At 44.0% G+C, this 19,744-nt stretch overlaps 1 protein-coding gene across 1 annotated transcript; it reads right to left on the reverse strand.

Moving 5' to 3' along the window:
• Positions 1–15,843: 15,843 nt before the first annotated feature.
• On the reverse strand, positions 15,844–18,616 carry LOC122035303 (oligopeptide transporter 5-like). Its single transcript, XM_042594717.1, has 6 exons — positions 18,574–18,616; positions 18,021–18,469; positions 17,828–17,937; positions 16,868–17,696; positions 16,555–16,737; positions 15,844–16,470 (listed from the first exon to the last, which is right to left on the reverse strand). Exons 1-6 carry the CDS (start codon positions 18,614–18,616, stop codon positions 15,844–15,846), a joined length of 2,241 nt encoding a protein of 746 aa, XP_042450651.1.
• Positions 18,617–19,744: the final 1,128 nt, after the last annotated feature.

Here is a 19,744-nt window from a genome sequence, read left to right on the forward strand (position 1 = left end):
TTCTTTTAGTTTCATTAGCATTTCCTGTACATAGTTTGTAATAAATTTTGAATTGCTAGTGATTGCCCACCGAAAGAACTCAAAGAGTGTGGACCTTGGAGTAGGAGTCGACACAGGCTCTGAACCAAGTAAAATTGGTCTGTGTTAGCATTGCTTAATTTTTTCGCTGCGTTTAACTCTTATCGAAGAATTTTTCGTAATCGATATTCACCCCCCTCCTCTATCGAAACATCGCGATCCAACAGAAGCTGCATACAAGACTTCATCAGGCTAGTTAAAGGCTCACTCTTTAACTTTTCTAAATTCAATAAAAACTCATCGAACTTGAAGAGAAGATCGAGCTTGATCAATTATAAACAGAAAATATTCAACTCTAAAAGACTCTTCACCTGATCGTGCCACATCATCATTGTCACTTTCATCAAATTGTTTCTTTCTTCGAATGATACGTTTTTCTCGAAATTTAGGTTCAATCCCCATTTCACTTGCGATTTGCACAGCTTCATTCATGGAACTAGCAAACCCCTCTTCTCTAAACTTATAAAGAAATTGATCAAGTCCTTGAAAAAGGTTGATCGCAATATCAATATCCATATCTTCAGATTGAATAAACTTACTCACAGTATTTATTGCTCGTACAAATTATACCAGATTACCATTCCAAGCAAGAACTCAAAACTCTCAAGATCATATAGTGCTAAGGTCTCCGCATCACTCTTTGTTTTAGAATCTTCAGCAACTTCTGCCAAGTCAAGTAAAGCATCTCTTATATTTACAATTTGCTCTTTTATGGCTTTAACACTTTCAACATGACTTCCCAATGGGTATGTGACAATGGCTTAACGGTCAAACCAGACACCTTATCTTTAAAAATTTTCCATCTCTTTGTAGAGGAAGAAAACAATGTGTAGATGCGTTGCACCACTCCAAAGAAGGATTTGGCTTTAGGACAACATTCCACCGTATCAACTAAGGCCAAATTGAGACTATGACGACCACATGGTGTGTAAAAGGCTCTCAGATTTATTTCAAGCAATCTTTTTTGTACACCTTTGTGTCTTCCACTCATGTTAGACCTGTTGTTGTACCCCTGTCCTCTTATGTCATCAATGTCAAGCCCAACTCTAGTTAACACATTTAGAAGTTCACTTAATAACCCAAGACCTGATGTGTCATCCACCTTCAAAAACTCAACCCAATATTCTTCTACTTTTGGTGTGTCCGTCGAATCATCCAAACATCATAGCACTAGAGACATTTGTTCTTGATGACTTGCATCTGGAGTACAATCAAGTATTACTGAAAAATATTTTGCATGTTTAACTTTTGCAATGATTGCCCTTTTCACTTCATTTGCCAAAGTCTGTATCAGTTTATTTTGAATTTTTGGACTAAAATATGTATATTGAGATTCCTTTGCTTCACAACATCGAACATGCTCCTCCATCACTGGATCAAACTCAGCAACCATTTCTATCATTTGCAAAAATAGCCCATTGTTCCCGACATAAAGTTTCTCATCATCCCCTCGAAATGCCAAAGTAATTTTGGCAAGTGTTTTCACAATGGAAATTATTCTTGTTAACACTTGCCTCCAATGTTGTCTTTCTTTGTTGATTTGAAGTTGCATACTGTAATCAATTGTTTGATTGTTTTCCAGCCTTTTTTCTAATTCAACCCAAGCAATCATGCAATCCATATGGTCTCTACTAGCTTCATGTTGTTTAAGACTTCTATGCATATTACGCCAGTCTTTGTATCCATCATTATCCAAATTCCCCATTCTACTCATCATTTGTTCAGTCTTGAACAACTTGCAACAGAAGCAAAATATTTTATCCAATAAAATAGAATATACAAGCCATCTTCTATCTAATGTTTGTCCATTTGCCATTACCCGTGTATAATGTGATGAATCAAAATGCCTATTGCTACTATCCTTAGGAAACAAAAAATCATTCACTCTTTTTGGACCCATTTCAATTAAGTAATCTCTCAATTTTTGATCAATGCTTTTCCAATTTCCAGGATCCTCCAAATTCATAGTCGAATTTAATTTTCCAGGTTGAGAGTCTTCTTCTAAGTTTTCATTCGACTCAATCAAATTGGCAACCTCAACCAATTTTTCATTTTCATTATGGCTTTGTTCTTCAATCACCAAATTATCCCCTAATTCCTCTCTTTCTATTTTGCTACTTCTAATAAAATATTTGTTAATATCACCAGCTTGACTTTGAATTAATGCTTCCTCCTTTTGTTTCATTTTTCTCTTTTGAGCTCCAGATAGATATTTAGGAGGCATTTTCAATATTCTTTTATTATACTTGCAAATTATTAAAAGAGTTCCTAATAATTAGAGAACAATAAAATACTTTTGCAATTTAGGTTCAACCTTTACCAAAAAGAAGACCGAGTTTATTAAATTTAGTATTCGACAAAAAAAATAAAGTGCCTAATATCAATATCAAACTTCACATTACTACCGAAATTAAATAATTAGAGAACAATAAACAAGGCAGAGATAAGAAAAAACAAAATCAAAATCTCGTATAGTAAAGAAGGATATTCATGAGAAATACCATCCAACACAAAACTACAAAAGTAAAACAGAGATAGGAAGGTTCATAATGTTTAGAAAATGATGCAAAAAGATAAAGCCTAACTAGAGATAGGAAGATTCAACTTAAATGTTTAGAAAATGATGCAAAAAGATAAAGCCTAACCAAATCCTGCACCCAATCTTTTCTTTTTATGCCTTAGTGGGAAGAACGCCGGAGAAGAATTAAAGAAATCGTGTGCTCGTGTGTTGCAACGTCGGTGCGTGCCGCCTTCGTGAGAAATTGAGAATCGACGGTGTTTGTCTCCGTGAGAATAGGGTTTATCGGCATGCCCTTATTTTTTATAATTTTTTTTTAAAAAAATGGGCCCTTTCCTGTGGTGGGCCCTGAGGCGGTCGCCTCCTTGGCCTCATGGAAGGTCCGACCCTCTTCACGAATGCACGATTTTCCGCCGACGCCATGCCCATGATTGACCACGCTGATGCTGCGCCTTCCGCCCATTGCCTCCATGCAACCGTGATAGACAAAATCGCCGACCACGAAGGCCAATCTCCAGCCTACTAGGATGGTCGCCGGTCCTCTCCGACACTAAAAAACCTTCTATAGGCCTGACAAGATTGCCGACGATGATTCTGCCCGTCCTAGCCACGAACTTATAGCCGACCAGCCAGGATGCCATCAACGGCCACGAACTGTTGTCACCAGCAAATCCCTGTAGCGTTATGTAGTCGTCGACGCTTGTTTGCTACGACACATTAGTCGTGCAAAACAACCACAAGAAATAGCAAAGCGAGAAAATATTCGTACGCCGATTTCATAATTCGTCTTAAGCATTTAGAATTAACTATGCGCTCTGATACCAATGTAGATTATTCGAAATGCATGAAAGATGAATTAATTAAAGCGGTAAAAACTTACAGCGATCTCCCACAGATCCGCAATCAGTAATGGCGAAACTCGTTGTCGGAAGAGCGATCACAGGATCGGAAAGTCCTCCACGATTCCACGAACCAAATCCCACCGCCTCATATGTCCTTCTCTAGCTCTCGTTGCCTTCTCGCAATTTTGCACCCCTGATGATCCTTGGATGCACCATTTATAAATGGAAATGACCCAAGGGTAAAATGGACTTTTCCATTAAAAATAGTGGGGAACGTGGGCATGTTCCCACGTCCCCACTTTCCCCATTTCCTATACCCACCGACTAGCCCACAGCAGAACCCGAGGGCAAATCATGTTTTAGAATCTTCTAGTTCATCAAATTTCAAAGATTTGCTTGCTTGTTTAAGAAAATACGTCAGAAGCACTTTATGACCTATCTTTTCTTAGAGATACTTTGGAAAATGTGTCGATACTTTGAGATATATGCATAACACAATACTTACATTATAAAAGGAGTTTCCATCTACAGGCGGAAGTATTTGATGCTCTACATTTCGATACACTTATTGCTACAATGTTCTTCCTCCATTTTCTTCCTTCAAACCGTGTGATGATTTGAGCGTCGGAGGACCAATATCGGGGACCCTTTCCCTGGACCGACACTAACACTCTTTATTGTTGATACAGTCTGACCTGGCTGTTGTTTTGATGCTGACACGGATTTAAGTTTGTATCAGATGTTAATTAAACTCGGTTTGATTAATGATCAAGGTTGATCAAGTGGAAGGGAAAAGTCCAAGTTGGAAACTTGGCATGCGAAGTCGGAGAGGGCTTGGTAGCTCGTTCTCCAGACTAGGTCGGAGAGGGCTCGGTAGCTCATTCTCTGGACCGGACGAAGTCGGAGAGGGCTCGGTAGCTCGTTCTCCGGACTAGGTCAGAGAGGGCTCGGTAGCTCGTTCTCTGGACCTGACGAAGTCGGAGAGGGCTCGGTAGCTCGTTCTCCGGACTAGGTCAGAGAGGGCTCGGTAGCTCGTTCTCTGGACCTGACGAAGTCGGAGAGGGCTCGGTAGCTCGTTCTTCGGACTAGGTCAGAGAGGGCTCGGTAGCTCATTCTCTGGACGTGAAGTCGGAGAGGGCTCGGTAGCTTGTTCTCGGATTAGGTCAGATCGGTGTAGACATTCCATGTTGAACATTAGTACGTCCATGCTGGAATGTAGTCCATTGATTTAGAACTGTTGTGAAATGTTTTGGACGCCGGTGCTGAAATCAGAACTCTCGAGTGAAATCAGACACTGATCGATGCCCAGACCGATCAGGGTCTGAGCTGTTCCACTGGATCGGTCAGCAGACCTATCGCGAGAAAAAGTAGGATCGAAGAGATTTCCACATCCAATCTGATCGGTCGCCACGACCGATCAGACCAGCCTCAGACCGATCAGGTTGTTGTCTGATCGGTCCAAGAGACTGTGATCGGTCTACTGACCGATCCACAGTTAAGTTCATTGTGCATGCGCTTTCTCTGATATTTTCTGATTCGCACTTCTTTTTGCCCATCTCTGTTTAACCTTCTGCTGTGAGTCTTTTGGAGATACAGGTTGCAGGTACCATACCAGTGCTTAGTTTCAAATTAAGCCTCATCAAAGGAATGAGACAAAGGATCTTTCCACTGCTTTCTCTGCTTCAAATGCATTTGAAGCAGCAACGGCTACAGGTTGCGATTGGCTGTATTTCTGGCAGTGATCAGTCGGCGATTGGCTTAACTCCTGGTGATTGGTTCGATCTCAGAGGCACCAGTGAAGACCGTGGTTCTATTGGTGTGAGCTCAGAGAATCAGAAGAGGAAGAGAAGCGATTGGCGACGCCATAGCTTGCAGCAGGGATTCAGTGCAGGTTGGCAGCGATCCGGTGCAGGTTGATCGAATGCAGAGACATAAGAAGCAGTGTATGCTGGAAAGAAGAAGAGAACGAGAAGCAAGTAAAAAGCTGTGTGTTTCGGTTGAGAGCTTGCTGTGTTCTTGGACTCTGTCTTCATCATCTTCGTGGCTGTGAGCTTACTTCGATTTTCTTTGAGCCACTGTGATCTGTAAGTCTTGTGTGCTTCATTTTAAATCTGTTCGAAGACTTTGTGGAGAGGTTTCTCCACCGAGAAGGAGAGCTTCATTAGCCGGAGTCATCCGGGGTGTGATCTACCGAAGATCAAGGACTCGTCCACCTTACGGACACGCCGAGGAGTAGGGGCAAGTTATCCCCGAACCTCGTAAATCCGTGTGTTAGTGTGCTTGTTTCCTCTTTGTTTTAGTTTCCTAATTCCGCTGTGCTAACAAGTTTCTTTGTAGAAATTTGTGTTTAAGTTTTTAAGAGGCTATTCACCCCCCCTCTAGCCATCTAAGATCCTAACAAGTGGTATCAGAGCCTGGTGCTCTTCATCTGGACTAACATCCTAAGGAGCAAGAAGATGGCCATGAAGGAAGGATTCAGTACCAACAGACCACCCTTCTTCGATGGAGCAGATTTCCAGTATTGGAAGAGCCGCATGGAGTATTACCTCAAGACTAATATCTCCATGTGGTTCTCGGTCAAGGAAGGATTCACACCACTGAAGGACGAAGAAGGTAAGGAACTCGATTCATCAAGGTGGTCTACCGAACAAACTCGTAAAGGGCAAGCCGATGCCAAGGCGGTAGTCACCTTACAATGTGGGATTGCCAAGGACCAACTCGTCAAGGTAGGTCCATTCTCGAGTGCAAAAGATTTATGGAACAAGCTTATCGAGCTCTAAGAAGGAACTCGAGATTCTCGGATAGCCAAGAGGGACCTATTCTTGAATCAACTACAAAATCTCACCATGAAGGAAAACGAAACGGTAAGTGAACTACATGGGAGGTTCAAGGAAATCGTCAATGGTCTACATTCCGTAGATGAACTCGTGGAGAATCGCGATCTAATAAGGTACGCTCTTAAAGCCTTTCCAAGGAATGCCTTGTGGTCATCTATGGTAGATGCCTACAAGGTTTCCAAGGATCTTTCCATTGTTAAACTAGACGAATTCTTTTGTGAAATGGAACTTCATGAACTTGCTAACAAAGGTCAAAGAGAGAAAGGTATTGCCTTAGTTGCAGGACCAAAGAACAAGGATGGAAGAAGAAAGAGGGAAAAGAAGAAGGAGAAAGAGATTTCTTCATCTACATCTTCCTCCGAGTCTGATGATGAAGGCGGATCATCATCAAGCGAGATGGCCAACTTCGTGAGGAGAATTATGAGAAGAAGCCGAAGATACAAAGGAAAAGGTAAACCTAATGATCAAAATATCGATAAGACTAATGTTACATGTTATGAGTGTAGCAAGAAAGGCCACTACCGGAGTGAGTGTCCAAAACTCAAGAAGGAGGAACGGGCCAAAAAGAAGGTGGAAAGAGCCAAGAAGAAGAAAGCTCTCAAGGTCACTTGGGATGAATCTTCCTCAAGCTCATCGGAGGAGGAAGAGAAGAAGGAGAAGAGTACTCGGCAATTGGCACTCATGGAAAGGGAGGAGTCCGAGTCCGAGAGTGATGATGCAAGCACTTCAGCCGCGGCTTCATCATCTTCGGATGATGAAGAGGTAACCTCTTCTCACTTAGAAAAATGCTATAAGACTATTACACATTTGTCTACCTTGCTTAAAAAATCAAAAACAGAAAATAAATCATTAAAAGAAGAAGTAGAAAACTTGAGGGCCCTTAGGGAAGATGAGGTTGATGACCTACATCTAGAGGTCCTTGAGGATGAGAACAAGGCCTTGAAGGGTGAGGTTGAGAAACTCAAGAAAATGCTTGAAAAATTCTCAACTAGCTCTAAGACCCTAGACATGATTCTAAATGCCCAAAGGGCGGTCTACAACAAGGCTGGATTAGGATACCAACCTAAGGAGTCTAGCTTTATTTCTTTAGTGTCAAGAACCCAATTTCATAGATCGCATGTTTCTAGGGTTCATGAGACTAGGAAGAAGGTAACAAAGGCATGGGTGCCTAAGTCTTTCATTGTAGATGCATTAGGTCCCAAGATTTGGGTACCTAAAACATCTATCTTTCGTGTCTTGTAGGCATTGGTAAAGGGGGAGCGTCTATCAACTTGGTTTGTTGATAGTGGATGCTCCAAGCACATGACCGGGGACAAGTCACTATTTTCTACCATTCAAAACAAAAATAGAGGTAATGTGTCCTTTGGTAATAATGGTAGCCTTAAGGTTATAGGGGTTGGAGACATTCATATATCCGAATATCTCCAAATCAAGAATGTCCTTCTAGTCAAGGGGATGACTTTTAATCTCCTAAGTGTCAGTCAATTGTGTGATACGAGTTACACAATTGAGTTTCATTCGAGTCAATGTCTAGTCAAAAACATTGACACACTTGACACGGTACTAGTAGGCACAAGGGTAGATAACATTTATCAAGTTTCTTTTAAAAGTGCTACTAATGCTCTTGCTAAGTGTTTCATGTCAAAAGAAGAAGAATCATGGCTTTGGCATAGGAGGTTGGCTCATGTGAACATGAAGAATATTAGAAAGCTGGCCAACAAAGGATTAGTGCGAGGCTTACCAAGCATCAAGTACCAAAAGACAAAACTATGTGATGCATGTCAAAAGGGTAAGCAAACAAAAGCAACTCATAAAGGTAAAAGCGCTGTAAGTACCTCTACTATTTTAGATTTACTGCATATGGACTTGTTTGATTGTAGTAGTGTCATTTCTTTGAATGGTAGTAGATATTGCTTAGTGATTATTGATGATTTTACTAGATATACATGAACTTTCTTTTTGAAAAATAAGGATCAAACCATAGATATTTTTATTTCTTTTTGTAGAAGAACTGAAAATGAAAAATCAACAACAATTAAAACAATTAGAAGTGATCATGGTGGAGAATTTCAAAATCATAGATTTTTAGAGTTTTGTCAAGAAAAAGGATATAGGCATGAGTTATCTACTCCAAGGACCCCACAGCAAAATGAGGTTGTGGAGAGAAAGAACCGAGCTTTACAAGAGACTGCACGAAGCATGCTCAATGAGTACTCACTACCGAGCTACTTGTGGGCTGAAGCTGTGAATACAGCTTGCTATGTGCAAAACCGAGTCCTGATACATAGGTTTTTAGGAAAAACTCCTCATGAACTTTGGTTTGGGAAACCCCCTACAATTAAACATCTTAGGGTGTTTGGTTGTAAGGTGTTTATCTTGAACACCAAGGATCATCTTGGAAAGTTCACGGCTAAGGCTGATGAAGGGATACTGGTCGGGTACTCTCTCTTCAACAAAGCCTATCGAGTCTACAACAATAGGACTAAATTGATTGAAGAGTGCTCAGATGTAGCATTTGAAGAAATCCCTAAATCGAATGATCAATCAAGGGATGTAGGAGAAATTCAACTTGAACTTAGAAATCTAAGTTTGAATGATCAAAATGAAGAAAGAGTCGAGGTTGACTCTGATGACGATGAGCAAAGGCAACAAAGGGCTCAGGCTGATCATTTGCCTGATACTGAGTCTCTGCCTATGCCCAGTGAGACCATTCATGAGGCACCGCCAACACCAAGGCAATTTAGGATAGTCTCTAGTCATCCCCAAGACCAGATTGTGGGAGACATCCAACAAGGGGTTAGGACTAGATCATTCTTTAGAAATGAGTCTAATGAGGTCGCCTTGATATCAGAAATTGAACCAAAAATAGTTGATGAGGCATTGCACGATCCTGACTGGATCATAGCTATGCAAGATGAGTTAGGTCAATTTGAAAGGAGCCAAGTGTGGGACTTAGTTCCTAGACCTAAGAAGACCACCATTATTGGAACTAAATGAGTCTTCAAAAATAAGTTAAACCAAAAGGGAGAAGTCGTAAGAAACAAGGCGAGACTTGTAGCCAAGGGCTATAGTCAAGTCGAATGCCTCGATTATGATGAGACTTATGCTCCTGTGGCACGATTAGAGTACATTCGTTTAATGCTAGCTTTTGCTGCACATAGAGGTTTCAAGCTCTATCAAATGGACGTTAAATCGGTCTTCTTAAACGGATTCATCAAAGAAGAGGTCTATGTTGAACAACCACCAGGGTTTGTGAATACCGAAGCTCCAAACCACGTGTACAAGCTCAAGAAAGCTCTTTATGGGATTAAACAAGCACCTCGAGCTTGGTACGAAAGGTTGTCAACTTACCTACTAGAAAAGGGTTTTGTGAGAGGTCAAATAGATCCAACACTATTTCTGCGTAGAGATGGTGAAAATATTTTTGTAGCCCAAGTGTATGTCGATGACATAATTTGTGGCTCAAATAACAAGGACTATTTGAATGAATTTATCACTCACATGGAAAGTGAGTTTGAGATGAGTCTAGTAGGAGAATTGACATTCTTCCTTGGACTTGAAATCAAACAAACTCGAGATGGAATTTATGTCCATCAGACGAAATACACTCGAGAGATGCTCAAAAAATTCAAAATGAGTGACTCTAAGGAAGTATCCACTCCAATGGCGACAAACACTCGTCTTGACAATGATGAGAGTGGGAAACCAGTTGATCTAACGTAATATAGAAGCATGATCGGTAGTCTTCTATATCTCACAGCTAGTCGACCGGACATACTTTTTGCTGTGGGCATGTGCGCTAGATATCAAGTTTGTGCCAAGGAATCTCATTTAACTGCAGTTAAGAGAATTCTAAGATATCTCAAGGGCACAATTAGAGTAGGACTGTGGTACCCTCGTACGGAGTCTTTTGATTTGATAGACTATACCGATTCCGATTATGCTGGATGCAAATTGGATCGGAAAAGCACTAGTGGGGGTTGCCAATTTTTAGGATCATCATTGGTTAGTTGGTCAAGTTGGAAGCAACATTGTGTTGCTCTCTCCACGACCGAGGCTGAATACATTGTCATGGGAGAGAGTGTATCACAATTGTTGTGGATGATTCACACTCTAGAAGATTATGGACTTTCGTATAAGGGAGTGCAAGTGTTGTGTGACAACATTAGCACAATAAACCTAACGAAAAATCCAGTCCATCATTCTAGGACCAAACACATTGAAGTGCGTCATCACTTCATTAGAGATCACGTAGCTAGGGGAGACATTGCACTCACATATGTTGAGTCAAAGTCAAACCTAGCCGATATTTTCACCAAACCCCTTTCGGAAAATGAATTTAGTCATTTAAGGAGGGAATTGAGAATGTGTTTGGGTCAATAAGTCATTTTGACCACATCATGATCAATAAGGACAACTAAAACTACAAGAGAAATTGGGAAATTAATTTGGGCAACTTGGGGACATCTCACACAAACTATAAGGTTTAACAAATTGTTTTTATTTGCTAAATATGGGGTGAGATGCTAGGATCAACCAAATTATTCAAAATGTATCATGCATCCCTTGAATAATTAGGTTGAAGAGACATAAATTGAGTATGGGGAAGGCCATTACATAATTCATGTGTATTTGGCTCCTAGATCTTACTCATATATTCCAACCAAGGAATCTTGGTTGGACCTGTGTCTAGAAATCATCTAACCTTGTTGATGTGTTGATTGATACCCTTGATTGATACCTTCCTGATTTTGATTGAAAATAGGACAAGTTGGTGAAGAAATTTTGACATATTTTGACAAACTTGTAACTACTCATAGCAAGGATATATTTTGAACCGATAGCCTGAGTCAGATTTATTACCTTGGTTCACTATAGATCATAGTTTAAGCAAACAAACAAAACAAACTTCTCTGGTTTTGAAACTTTAAGATTCAACACATTTGTTATGAAGTATCTGAAACTTTCGAGCCCTAAATAATTCCAGATCATTAGAGTTCATCATTAGGAAATATTCATTGGTATCACTGAATATGATCTGTGGGCTCTTCAGATCCTAGGTTCTGAACTTGGAAGTTGTTGAACCAAGTTTCAGAGCTTTCGATACGAATTTCAGAGACTGAAATCACTGATTATCAGACACTGATCGGTCCAGGGACCGATCAGGATGATGCCTGATCGGTCTCCACGACCGATCGAGTCGATGACCCTTTCGATACGATCGGTCTCCACGGCCGTCGGGACATCCCGACCACGGAAGGTTCAGCGATCGATCGAGGATCGATCGGAGACAACACACTGCGATCCACATCTGATCGGTCCGAGGACCGATCGAAGCTCTGATCGGTCTCCACGGCCGATCAGGACAATCCCTGACCACAGACGGTTCACGTCGGATTCTTCTGATCGGACAACCGTCCGATCTTATGATCTGCTCACCCTCTTTAACTTCCCCCAACCCTTTCTCCTCTCATTTCACGCCAAAGAACCCTAGCCGACATTCTCCTCAGCACTCTCCTCAGTCCCGATTCTTCTCTCCACCTTCTCCGAAAGCTACAAATGCCGCCCAGGTAACTCCTTTTTTCCTTCCCGAAATCTGTTCATTGTTGGCATTTTGATTTCATTTCTCACTGAATCTCTGTATATTGTCTCTTGTCTTGGTTCTTGATTGTTTGGGGCTCCCGTGCACTCTCACTTGTCCCGATCATGTCCCATTTTTGGCCTATTTAGGAAGAAATCAGCCGGTGAGGGTACTTCTAAGTCATCTGCTGAGAAATCCAAGTCCCAGGCACCCTCCCGACCTCAACCTTCCACTTCTTCGAGATTCCCGAACCGACAGTTTGAACAAGCATTTCAACATAGGACATTCAAGCTACTCCCATGTCGATTTGTGGATCGAAAGTACATGGATGAGTTTTGTCCCTCTGTATCCGAAACCCTGGCATATTATAAACTTGACTCGTTAGTCTACCTAGAAAGGGACATCAACTATGACCTAGTATCTAAATTCTACAACAATCTTCATCAGACAAGTGATGGTGCTTATAAAACCAGAGTCGCTAAGAGAACTATCGATTTCTCCATCGTAGGATTATTTGGGTATCTAGGTTGCCGAATGTGTTCAGGAGATCCTTTTCCCATTTATCCTGATTTACCAGAACAATTACCTCCTCCACTTGATGTATCACCTGACACTATCTATGAGTATTTCTTTGGACACCCTAGACCGGATGGACTGGATGAGTTGGATGTCGAGTTTCCTACTTTTGCGGCTCTGAGACTATCTCCTCCTGACTATATTCTTTTTAAGATAGTCACAAACTGTCTTCTTCCAATCACATCCAAACCTCTAGCAGAGATCCGACCATACCACTGCCTGATGCTTTATGGTTTGCGTCGGCGTCTCGATTTTGATATCATGTCGAGCATCTATTCTTCGATCATCTCATATACTCAGCCTAGCAGCTCCACTGTTTATATGTCTTATGGACATATAATTACAGATTGGCTCGAGACCCTTCAGATTGATGTCTCTAAGGGTAGAATAGTCAAGATGGTCAGACAGGATTGCAGACTTGGGAAGCGGACATTTTCCAAGTCTAGAATCATAGGACAAAATGGGGATGTTCGGTGGAAGGATGGGAGAGCACTAGGTGAGTTACCACGGGGACCTCCACGACAGGTTGCTCCTGTTGCTGCTCCTCCTGCTGCTGACGATGGAGAGGCCGATCCTGATCTGCGCTGGCAGATCGCCGAGCTGGAGAGTCGCTTTGATCGACACGATGAGCTGCTGGTTGCTGAGCTTCATGGACTGCGTGTTCGGATCGACCAGCGCTACGATGACTTACGCAGTCAGCAGTTGGTGACGCAGCAGCTGCTTCTGGGCTGGATGGCCAACTACCCACCTCCGCAGCGTTTCTCGGGCCATCCACCTTCGAGCTCCAGCATGCCGCCTCAGGATTACGTGCCTCCCGCAGATGATGATGATGTTCCTCATGTTGAGGACATTGATTGATACATTCTGTTTATCACTTTGACTGTCTGTGTTTTGGATGCTATTCTGTTGGATATTTTTGTATGACCTGGATGCTATTCTGTTGAGGATATTTGCTTATTTCATCTATTTATGCTGCTCATTTTCCTGTTTTTCTTTATGTGTCATTTCCTATTGACTATTGATATGCTGTTCATATGCTTTGTCTTGACTGCCTCTTATTTCTTTATTACTGTCTCATAATACACTTAGAGGGAATTCTAGGTGCATTAAGAAAAAGACAGTATGGGTTAAGGGGGAGTCTTTTGAGTTTTGTCACCTCATTTGTACCTTTTCGGTGTTTGACAAAGGGGGAGAGGATATCTAAGTTTAGAGATGTATGAAGATTTGATTTTAGGGGAGAAGATAACGGGGAGAATCTTGATTCCCGTTATTGACTTCCTTACATCGTGGTGTATTCATCTTAGGGGGAGGATCTTGATTCCCCTAAAATTATAAAAATAAGAACATTTCTGATCTAAACTTAAATCGTGTTGTCAAACAACAAAAAGGGGGAGATTGTTGATACAATTGTTGTTTTGATGTTGACACGGATTTAAGTTTGTATCAGATGTTAATTAAACTCGGTTTGATTAATGATCAAGGTTGATCAGTGGAAGGGTCGGAAGTTGGCACTTGCTAAGTCGGAGAGGGCTTGATAGCTCGTTCTCGGACTAGGTCGGAGAGGGCTCGATGGCTCGTTCTGCGGACGAAGTCGGAGAGGGCTCGGTAGCTCGTTCTCGGACTAGGTCGAGAGGGCTCGGTGGCTCATTCTCTGGACTGGCGAAGTCGGAGAGGGCTCGGTGGCTCGTTCTCCGGACTAGGTCGAGAGGGCTCGGTAGCTCGTTCTGGGACGGGACGAAGTCGGAGAGGGCTCGGTGCTCGTTCTTCGGACTAGGTGAGAGGGCTCGGTAGCTCGTTCTCTGGACTGGGTCGGAGAGGGCTCGGTAGCTTGTTCTCCGAATTAGGTCAGAGAGGGACCTAAGTGGACATTCCATGGTACATTGGATCGGTCGGCAGACCGATCCGAAGTCAAGAAGCTGGATCGGTCGGCGGACCGATCCGGTGGCACAATCATGGATCGGTCTGGTGACCGATCAGGAAACACTCGATGCTGCGGTGTGTCTGATCGGTGCAGTAGGCCGATCGAGCACTCGAGTGCAATCTGATCGATGCCGTAGATCAGGAGAAAATGTCGCAGAAGAAAAAGGGTGTTGGATCGGTCTATGGACCGATCCACATCCAATCTGATCGGTCGCCACGACCGATCAGACCAGCCTCAGACCGATCAGGCTGTTGTCTGATCGGTCCAAGAGACTGTGATCGGTCTGCTGACCGATCCACAGTTAAGTTCATTGTGCATGAGCTTTCTCTGATATTTTCTGATTCGCACTTCTTTTTGCCCATCTCTGTTTAACCTTCTGCTGTGAGTCTTTTGGAGATACAGGTTGCAGGTATCATACCAGTGCTTAGTTTTAAATTAAGCCTCATCAAAGGAATGAGACAAAGGATCTTTCCACTGCTTTCTCTGCTTCAAATGCATTTGAAGCAGCAACGGCAACAGGTTGCGATTGGCTGTGTTTCTGGCAGTGATCAAGCCTTGATTGGCTATCTTCTCCTGATTGCGCGGCGGAGGAAGATTGGTGTGAGCAAAGAATCGAAGAGGAAGAGAAGCGATGAGCGGAGCGCGAGGCAGAGGATTCGAGTTCTGCTCAACCATCACAAGCCGCTGCCATCACGAGGCATTAAACCTTGGAAAGAAGAAGAGAACGAGAAGCAAGTAAAAAGCTGTGTGTTTTGGTTGAGAGCTTGTTGTGTTCTTGGACTCTGTCTTCATCATCTTCGTGGCTGTGAGCTTACTTCGATTTTCTTTGAGCCACTGTGATCTGTAAGTCTTGTGTGCTTCATTTTAAATCTGTTCGAAGACTTTGTGGAGAGGTTTCTCCACCGAGAAGGAGAGCTTCATTAGCCGGAGTCATCCGGGGTGTGATCTACCGAAGATCAAGGACTCGTCCACCTTACGGACACGCCGAGGAGTAGGGGCAAGTTATCCCCGAACCTCGTAAATCCGTGTGTTAGTGTACTTGTTTCTCTTTGTTTTAGTTTCCTAATTCCGCTGTGCTAACAAGTTTCTTTGTAGAAATTTGTGTTTAAGTTTTTAAGAGGCTATTCACCCCCCCTCTAGCCATCTAAGATCCTAACATTTATGTCGCAAGACAGTGCGTAATCTTCGTCGAGTCAACAGTGGAGCCTCGTTTTCAACTTTAACGCCTTTACCATTTTCGGACAGGATCAAATATGAATATTGAATTATCAAATAATAATAATAATAATATAAACTAATTTTATTGAATTAAACACAAAATTTATTTATAATCCTAAAAAATAAAAAATAGTGAAGATAATTCAAACATTTGTTTTTTTAAATGGAACTTTATTAAAAATCTCAAATTTTGTACAGAAATGTTTTCATCAACTTAATCAAAGCTCAATAACAAAGTAATTATCTTCAGTGGCGTGTATTATATAATTCATTCAATGAAGTTCAGGACATCCCTTGGGGATGTAGGCGCCGGGCTCGGTGGGGCATTTAGCGAGGGGACAATAGTCCTCGGTGACGCCTCCCCACCAGTTGACAGAGTAGATGTTATAGTTCCCGAGGGCGAAGAAGGCGACGACGCCCATGAAACTCGTGCCGGCGTCGAGGGCGGCAGACATGACATAGGCGTAGCGCCCCCACCACTGCTTGTGGTGCTTGAACACCCAGTAGTTGACGACGAAGCCGACGATGAACCAGCAGTTGTAGTTGATGGTCTTGTTAGGGGGCATGCTACCGGAGGAGCCGAAGATGACGGGGAAGTTGATGAGCGGGATCCACTTCTTCTCCGGGAAGAGGCGGTGGAAGAGGTAGACGACGGCGGGGGCGAGGAGGCCGAGGAGGAAGAAGTAGTTGAGGCCGGCGTAGATGGAGCCGGGGCCGAACATCCGGGCAGGGCCAACGACACCCCAGATAACGGAGGCGCTGAAGAAGACGGAGTCGCTGGGGCACGTCCACGGGGTGTCGTCCGGCAACTGGTTGCTATCGCAAATGTGGGGGACGTCGGTGAGCAACCACCACGCCGTCCAGAAGTAGCTCGCGTTGGCGATCACTGAACCCGCCAACTGAAATAAAAATAAAGTTTAATTAAATAAATAAATAAAAAAGAACATATCACATTATATATATATATATATATATTTACTTACCTGAGCAACGAACATGGACCTAGGAGGAATCTTCATGTAGTAACCGAGCTTGAAATCGCTGAGAAAGGTGATGGCTTGGGACATACTCATATAGCCGTAGGTTTTGAACACCACATTGGCCAATGACTTTCCCGGCATTATGTAACCGATCACCATCTCTGTTATTATGTTCAGTCCAGGCGTCTGCATATATATATCACCCACATGCAAAATATATAATTCATTAACCATTGATCGATCAATTCATCATCAATATCGGAATTAATATTCCAATTAATAATATATATAATAATGCTTTTGATTAATTAAATACCGTATTGGTGGTGGCGGTGATGATCCCGACGGGAAGGGTGAAGACGAAGGCCATGGCCATAGCGAGGAAGAGGCCCCAGTAAGGCAGCTGCAGGGCGCGGCCGAAGCCCTCGCAGGTGTAGATGGAGAGCGCGGTGACGACGACGAGGAGGAGGTGGAACCACCACTGCGGCACTGCGGCGTAGTTGGCCTTCATGATCCGGCCGTGCACGTCCAGGAAGTTCACGTTCGCCTTGGACGTCGCCTGCCGCCACAGCTTGAGCATGTACTGGCCGTCGAAGAGGAAGACGTGGGAGAGGGTGGCGGTGAGGGTGGCGAAGCCGATGCCGTAGGCCATGGCGAAGAAGGTGCTGATGTAGATGCGGCTGTAGTTCTCGTACTCCTCCACGTTGAGAGTGAAGGTCTTGGTGTCGAGGACGCGGCTGAGGTCGTAGGGCTTGCCGGAGCGCTCGAAGAGGTGCGAGCTGAGCAAGGTGAAGCGGCGACCGTCGTAGAGGTTGTTCCAGTAGCAGAGGGGCATGATGATGTAGACTAGGATGACGTAGCCGGCGAGGACGTTGAAGAGGACGAAGATGGGCGCCGCTATGGGGCTGCCGATCATGGCGGCGGTGGCCCAGTCGAAGGCGATGGCGCCGACGCCGAGGCCGCTCATGCCGGAGCCGATCTGGTGGATGGTGATGGAGTCCTTCCAAATGAAGCAGAGGATCGAGATGCAGGTGATGGTCGGGAAGAAGTAGTTGGGGACGACGTAGTAGCAGAAGCTGCAGGCCATGCAAATGAGGAAGAACTGGAGCCGCGTCACGCCGCCCTTTGGCCGCCGTTCTTTCTTCGTTCAGCGCTCTGCATTATTTATATTCCACACAGCAGATTGTATAATTAAATAGGGATGAGCAATTAGTTTAAAATATGAATCAATCAAATCAAAATAGAACTAGTTAATTGGATCACTCTTGACATAAATTCATATACACACCTGAATAGAGAGACCTGAATGAGATTGGCAGGCCACCACATGTAAGGAGAATCCACCAAGAATTTTCTGAACAATCCAGCCCAGCCGAATCCTAACAACTGAACAAAAACAAATACAAAATTTAATCGAAAATAATTCGTTTTAAATTTATAGATTTGGGTGTACGTAGAGTTTTAATTACTTGAGTGGTTTGTGTGAGGAGGATGGCGGCCATGACGTTGATGCCGCGGTGGTAGAAGGCCTTGACGATGGTGACGATGCCGACAGCGTAATCGCCGCCGGCGCCGGCGCTGGCGATGATGGTGAGGAGGACGTGCTCCTTCATGTTGAAGGGGCCGGGGTTGAGAGAGAAGGACCAGTTGAGTAGAGGGATCCGGATGATCGCCGGCGGGAGGACGCGGGCCATCCAGCGGCCGATGGGCAGCGCCAGGATCTGGACGCAGACGCTGGAGATGGAGAGCTGGTTGGTGCGGTAGCTGAAGAACTGGTTGACGAAGGAGAGGAGGACGCAGCTGAAAACGCCCAGGATCCACGTCCGGATCGTCAGGCACGGCAGCGACGGATCGTCGGTCGTCGGCACCGTCATCCGCACCTGCTCAATCGGGCTGTCGTCCTTGATCTCCACTTCATCTGAGTTCAAACAAGAATCAAATTACGATATCAACCAAGAAGAAGCTAAGAAGAAGAAAATCAAATTAAGAGTGGAATTCGATTGAAGAACACAGATATCATACCATTCGATTTCTGAGGATTATTATCAGAAACTGAAGCAGCCATATATTCTAAGGAGATTGAAGTTGAAGGTTGATTGAATGGAGAAGATTCTGGGGGGAGAAGAATTTATAAGGCCGTGTGACAGTTTGGATTCTCCAAATAAAGGGATTTAATTTTGGTCCTAATTTACCTGTCCAAAACAACTTTTTGATATTCTTGCAATTGCTAAAAGATCGTGGGGTTTCCTCCTCTGATATGGTGATTAGAAGGGACCCATTCTATGGAAGATAGTTATCATAGTGAAACTCAAAGTAAAGACGGTCATTGTTTATATATCATCGGTCAGTCGGGCGAGTATGTCCTAACTGGGGGAAAAGATCCCGGTGTGATTCCGCTTTCGACACGGGAAGGTGTCAAATGGCCGACGCTCAAGTGACCTGCTCGGTATTGGCGGAGCGGAACTTCGGCCGAGCGGGGGAGGGGAGGTGTCAAACGACTGACGATCAAGCGACCTGCTCGGCATTGGCAGAGCGGAACTTCGGCCGAGCGGCTACCCCGCTCGGCCAGGCAGCAGACTTCGGCATTGGCGGAGCAAAACTTCGAGCGAGCGACTACCCCACTCGGCCAGGCAATAGACCTCGGCATTGGCAGAGCGGAACTTCAACCAAGCGACTACCTCGCTCGGCCAAGCAGCAGGATTTGACAGGCAGAGTGGAACTTCGACCGAGAGAACGCAACACAAACACGGTGGAGTTCCGACCAAGCGGCCAACTTGCTCGGCCTATCAACGTACTCTCTCTGGTATCCATCGACATCCCTTTAGGAGTTAGTGTTGCCGACATAGGGAATGGACAACCAGAAGATCGTATGACAGAAGCTTCCACTGTCACTTCAGATATATACTCGGCCTGTTAAGGTACTGTGTTAGGGACACTTTACCGACAAGTCTTTTCAGGGAAAACTTCGAGAAGCGTGCTCACCTCGGGAAGCGTGCATGTACGATACAAGAGCTCTATATAAGGAGGGAGGGGTCCAAGCACAACAGCCTGCGACGTCGGCTGTCGGGAGACGAGCGGGGTAGGAAGACCGAGCGGACCAAATCTCTGTATGGAGGCAGAATAGGAAGCCAACCAACACACAGTGGGAAGCGCTGCCTGCGCCAATCCCCTTCCATCGTGCCTTGCTCCAAAC

The sequence above is a fragment of the Zingiber officinale genome, chromosome 11B (assembly GCF_018446385.1).
Source record: "Zingiber officinale cultivar Zhangliang chromosome 11B, Zo_v1.1, whole genome shotgun sequence".
NCBI classification, from domain to species: domain Eukaryota; kingdom Viridiplantae; phylum Streptophyta; class Magnoliopsida; order Zingiberales; family Zingiberaceae; genus Zingiber; species Zingiber officinale.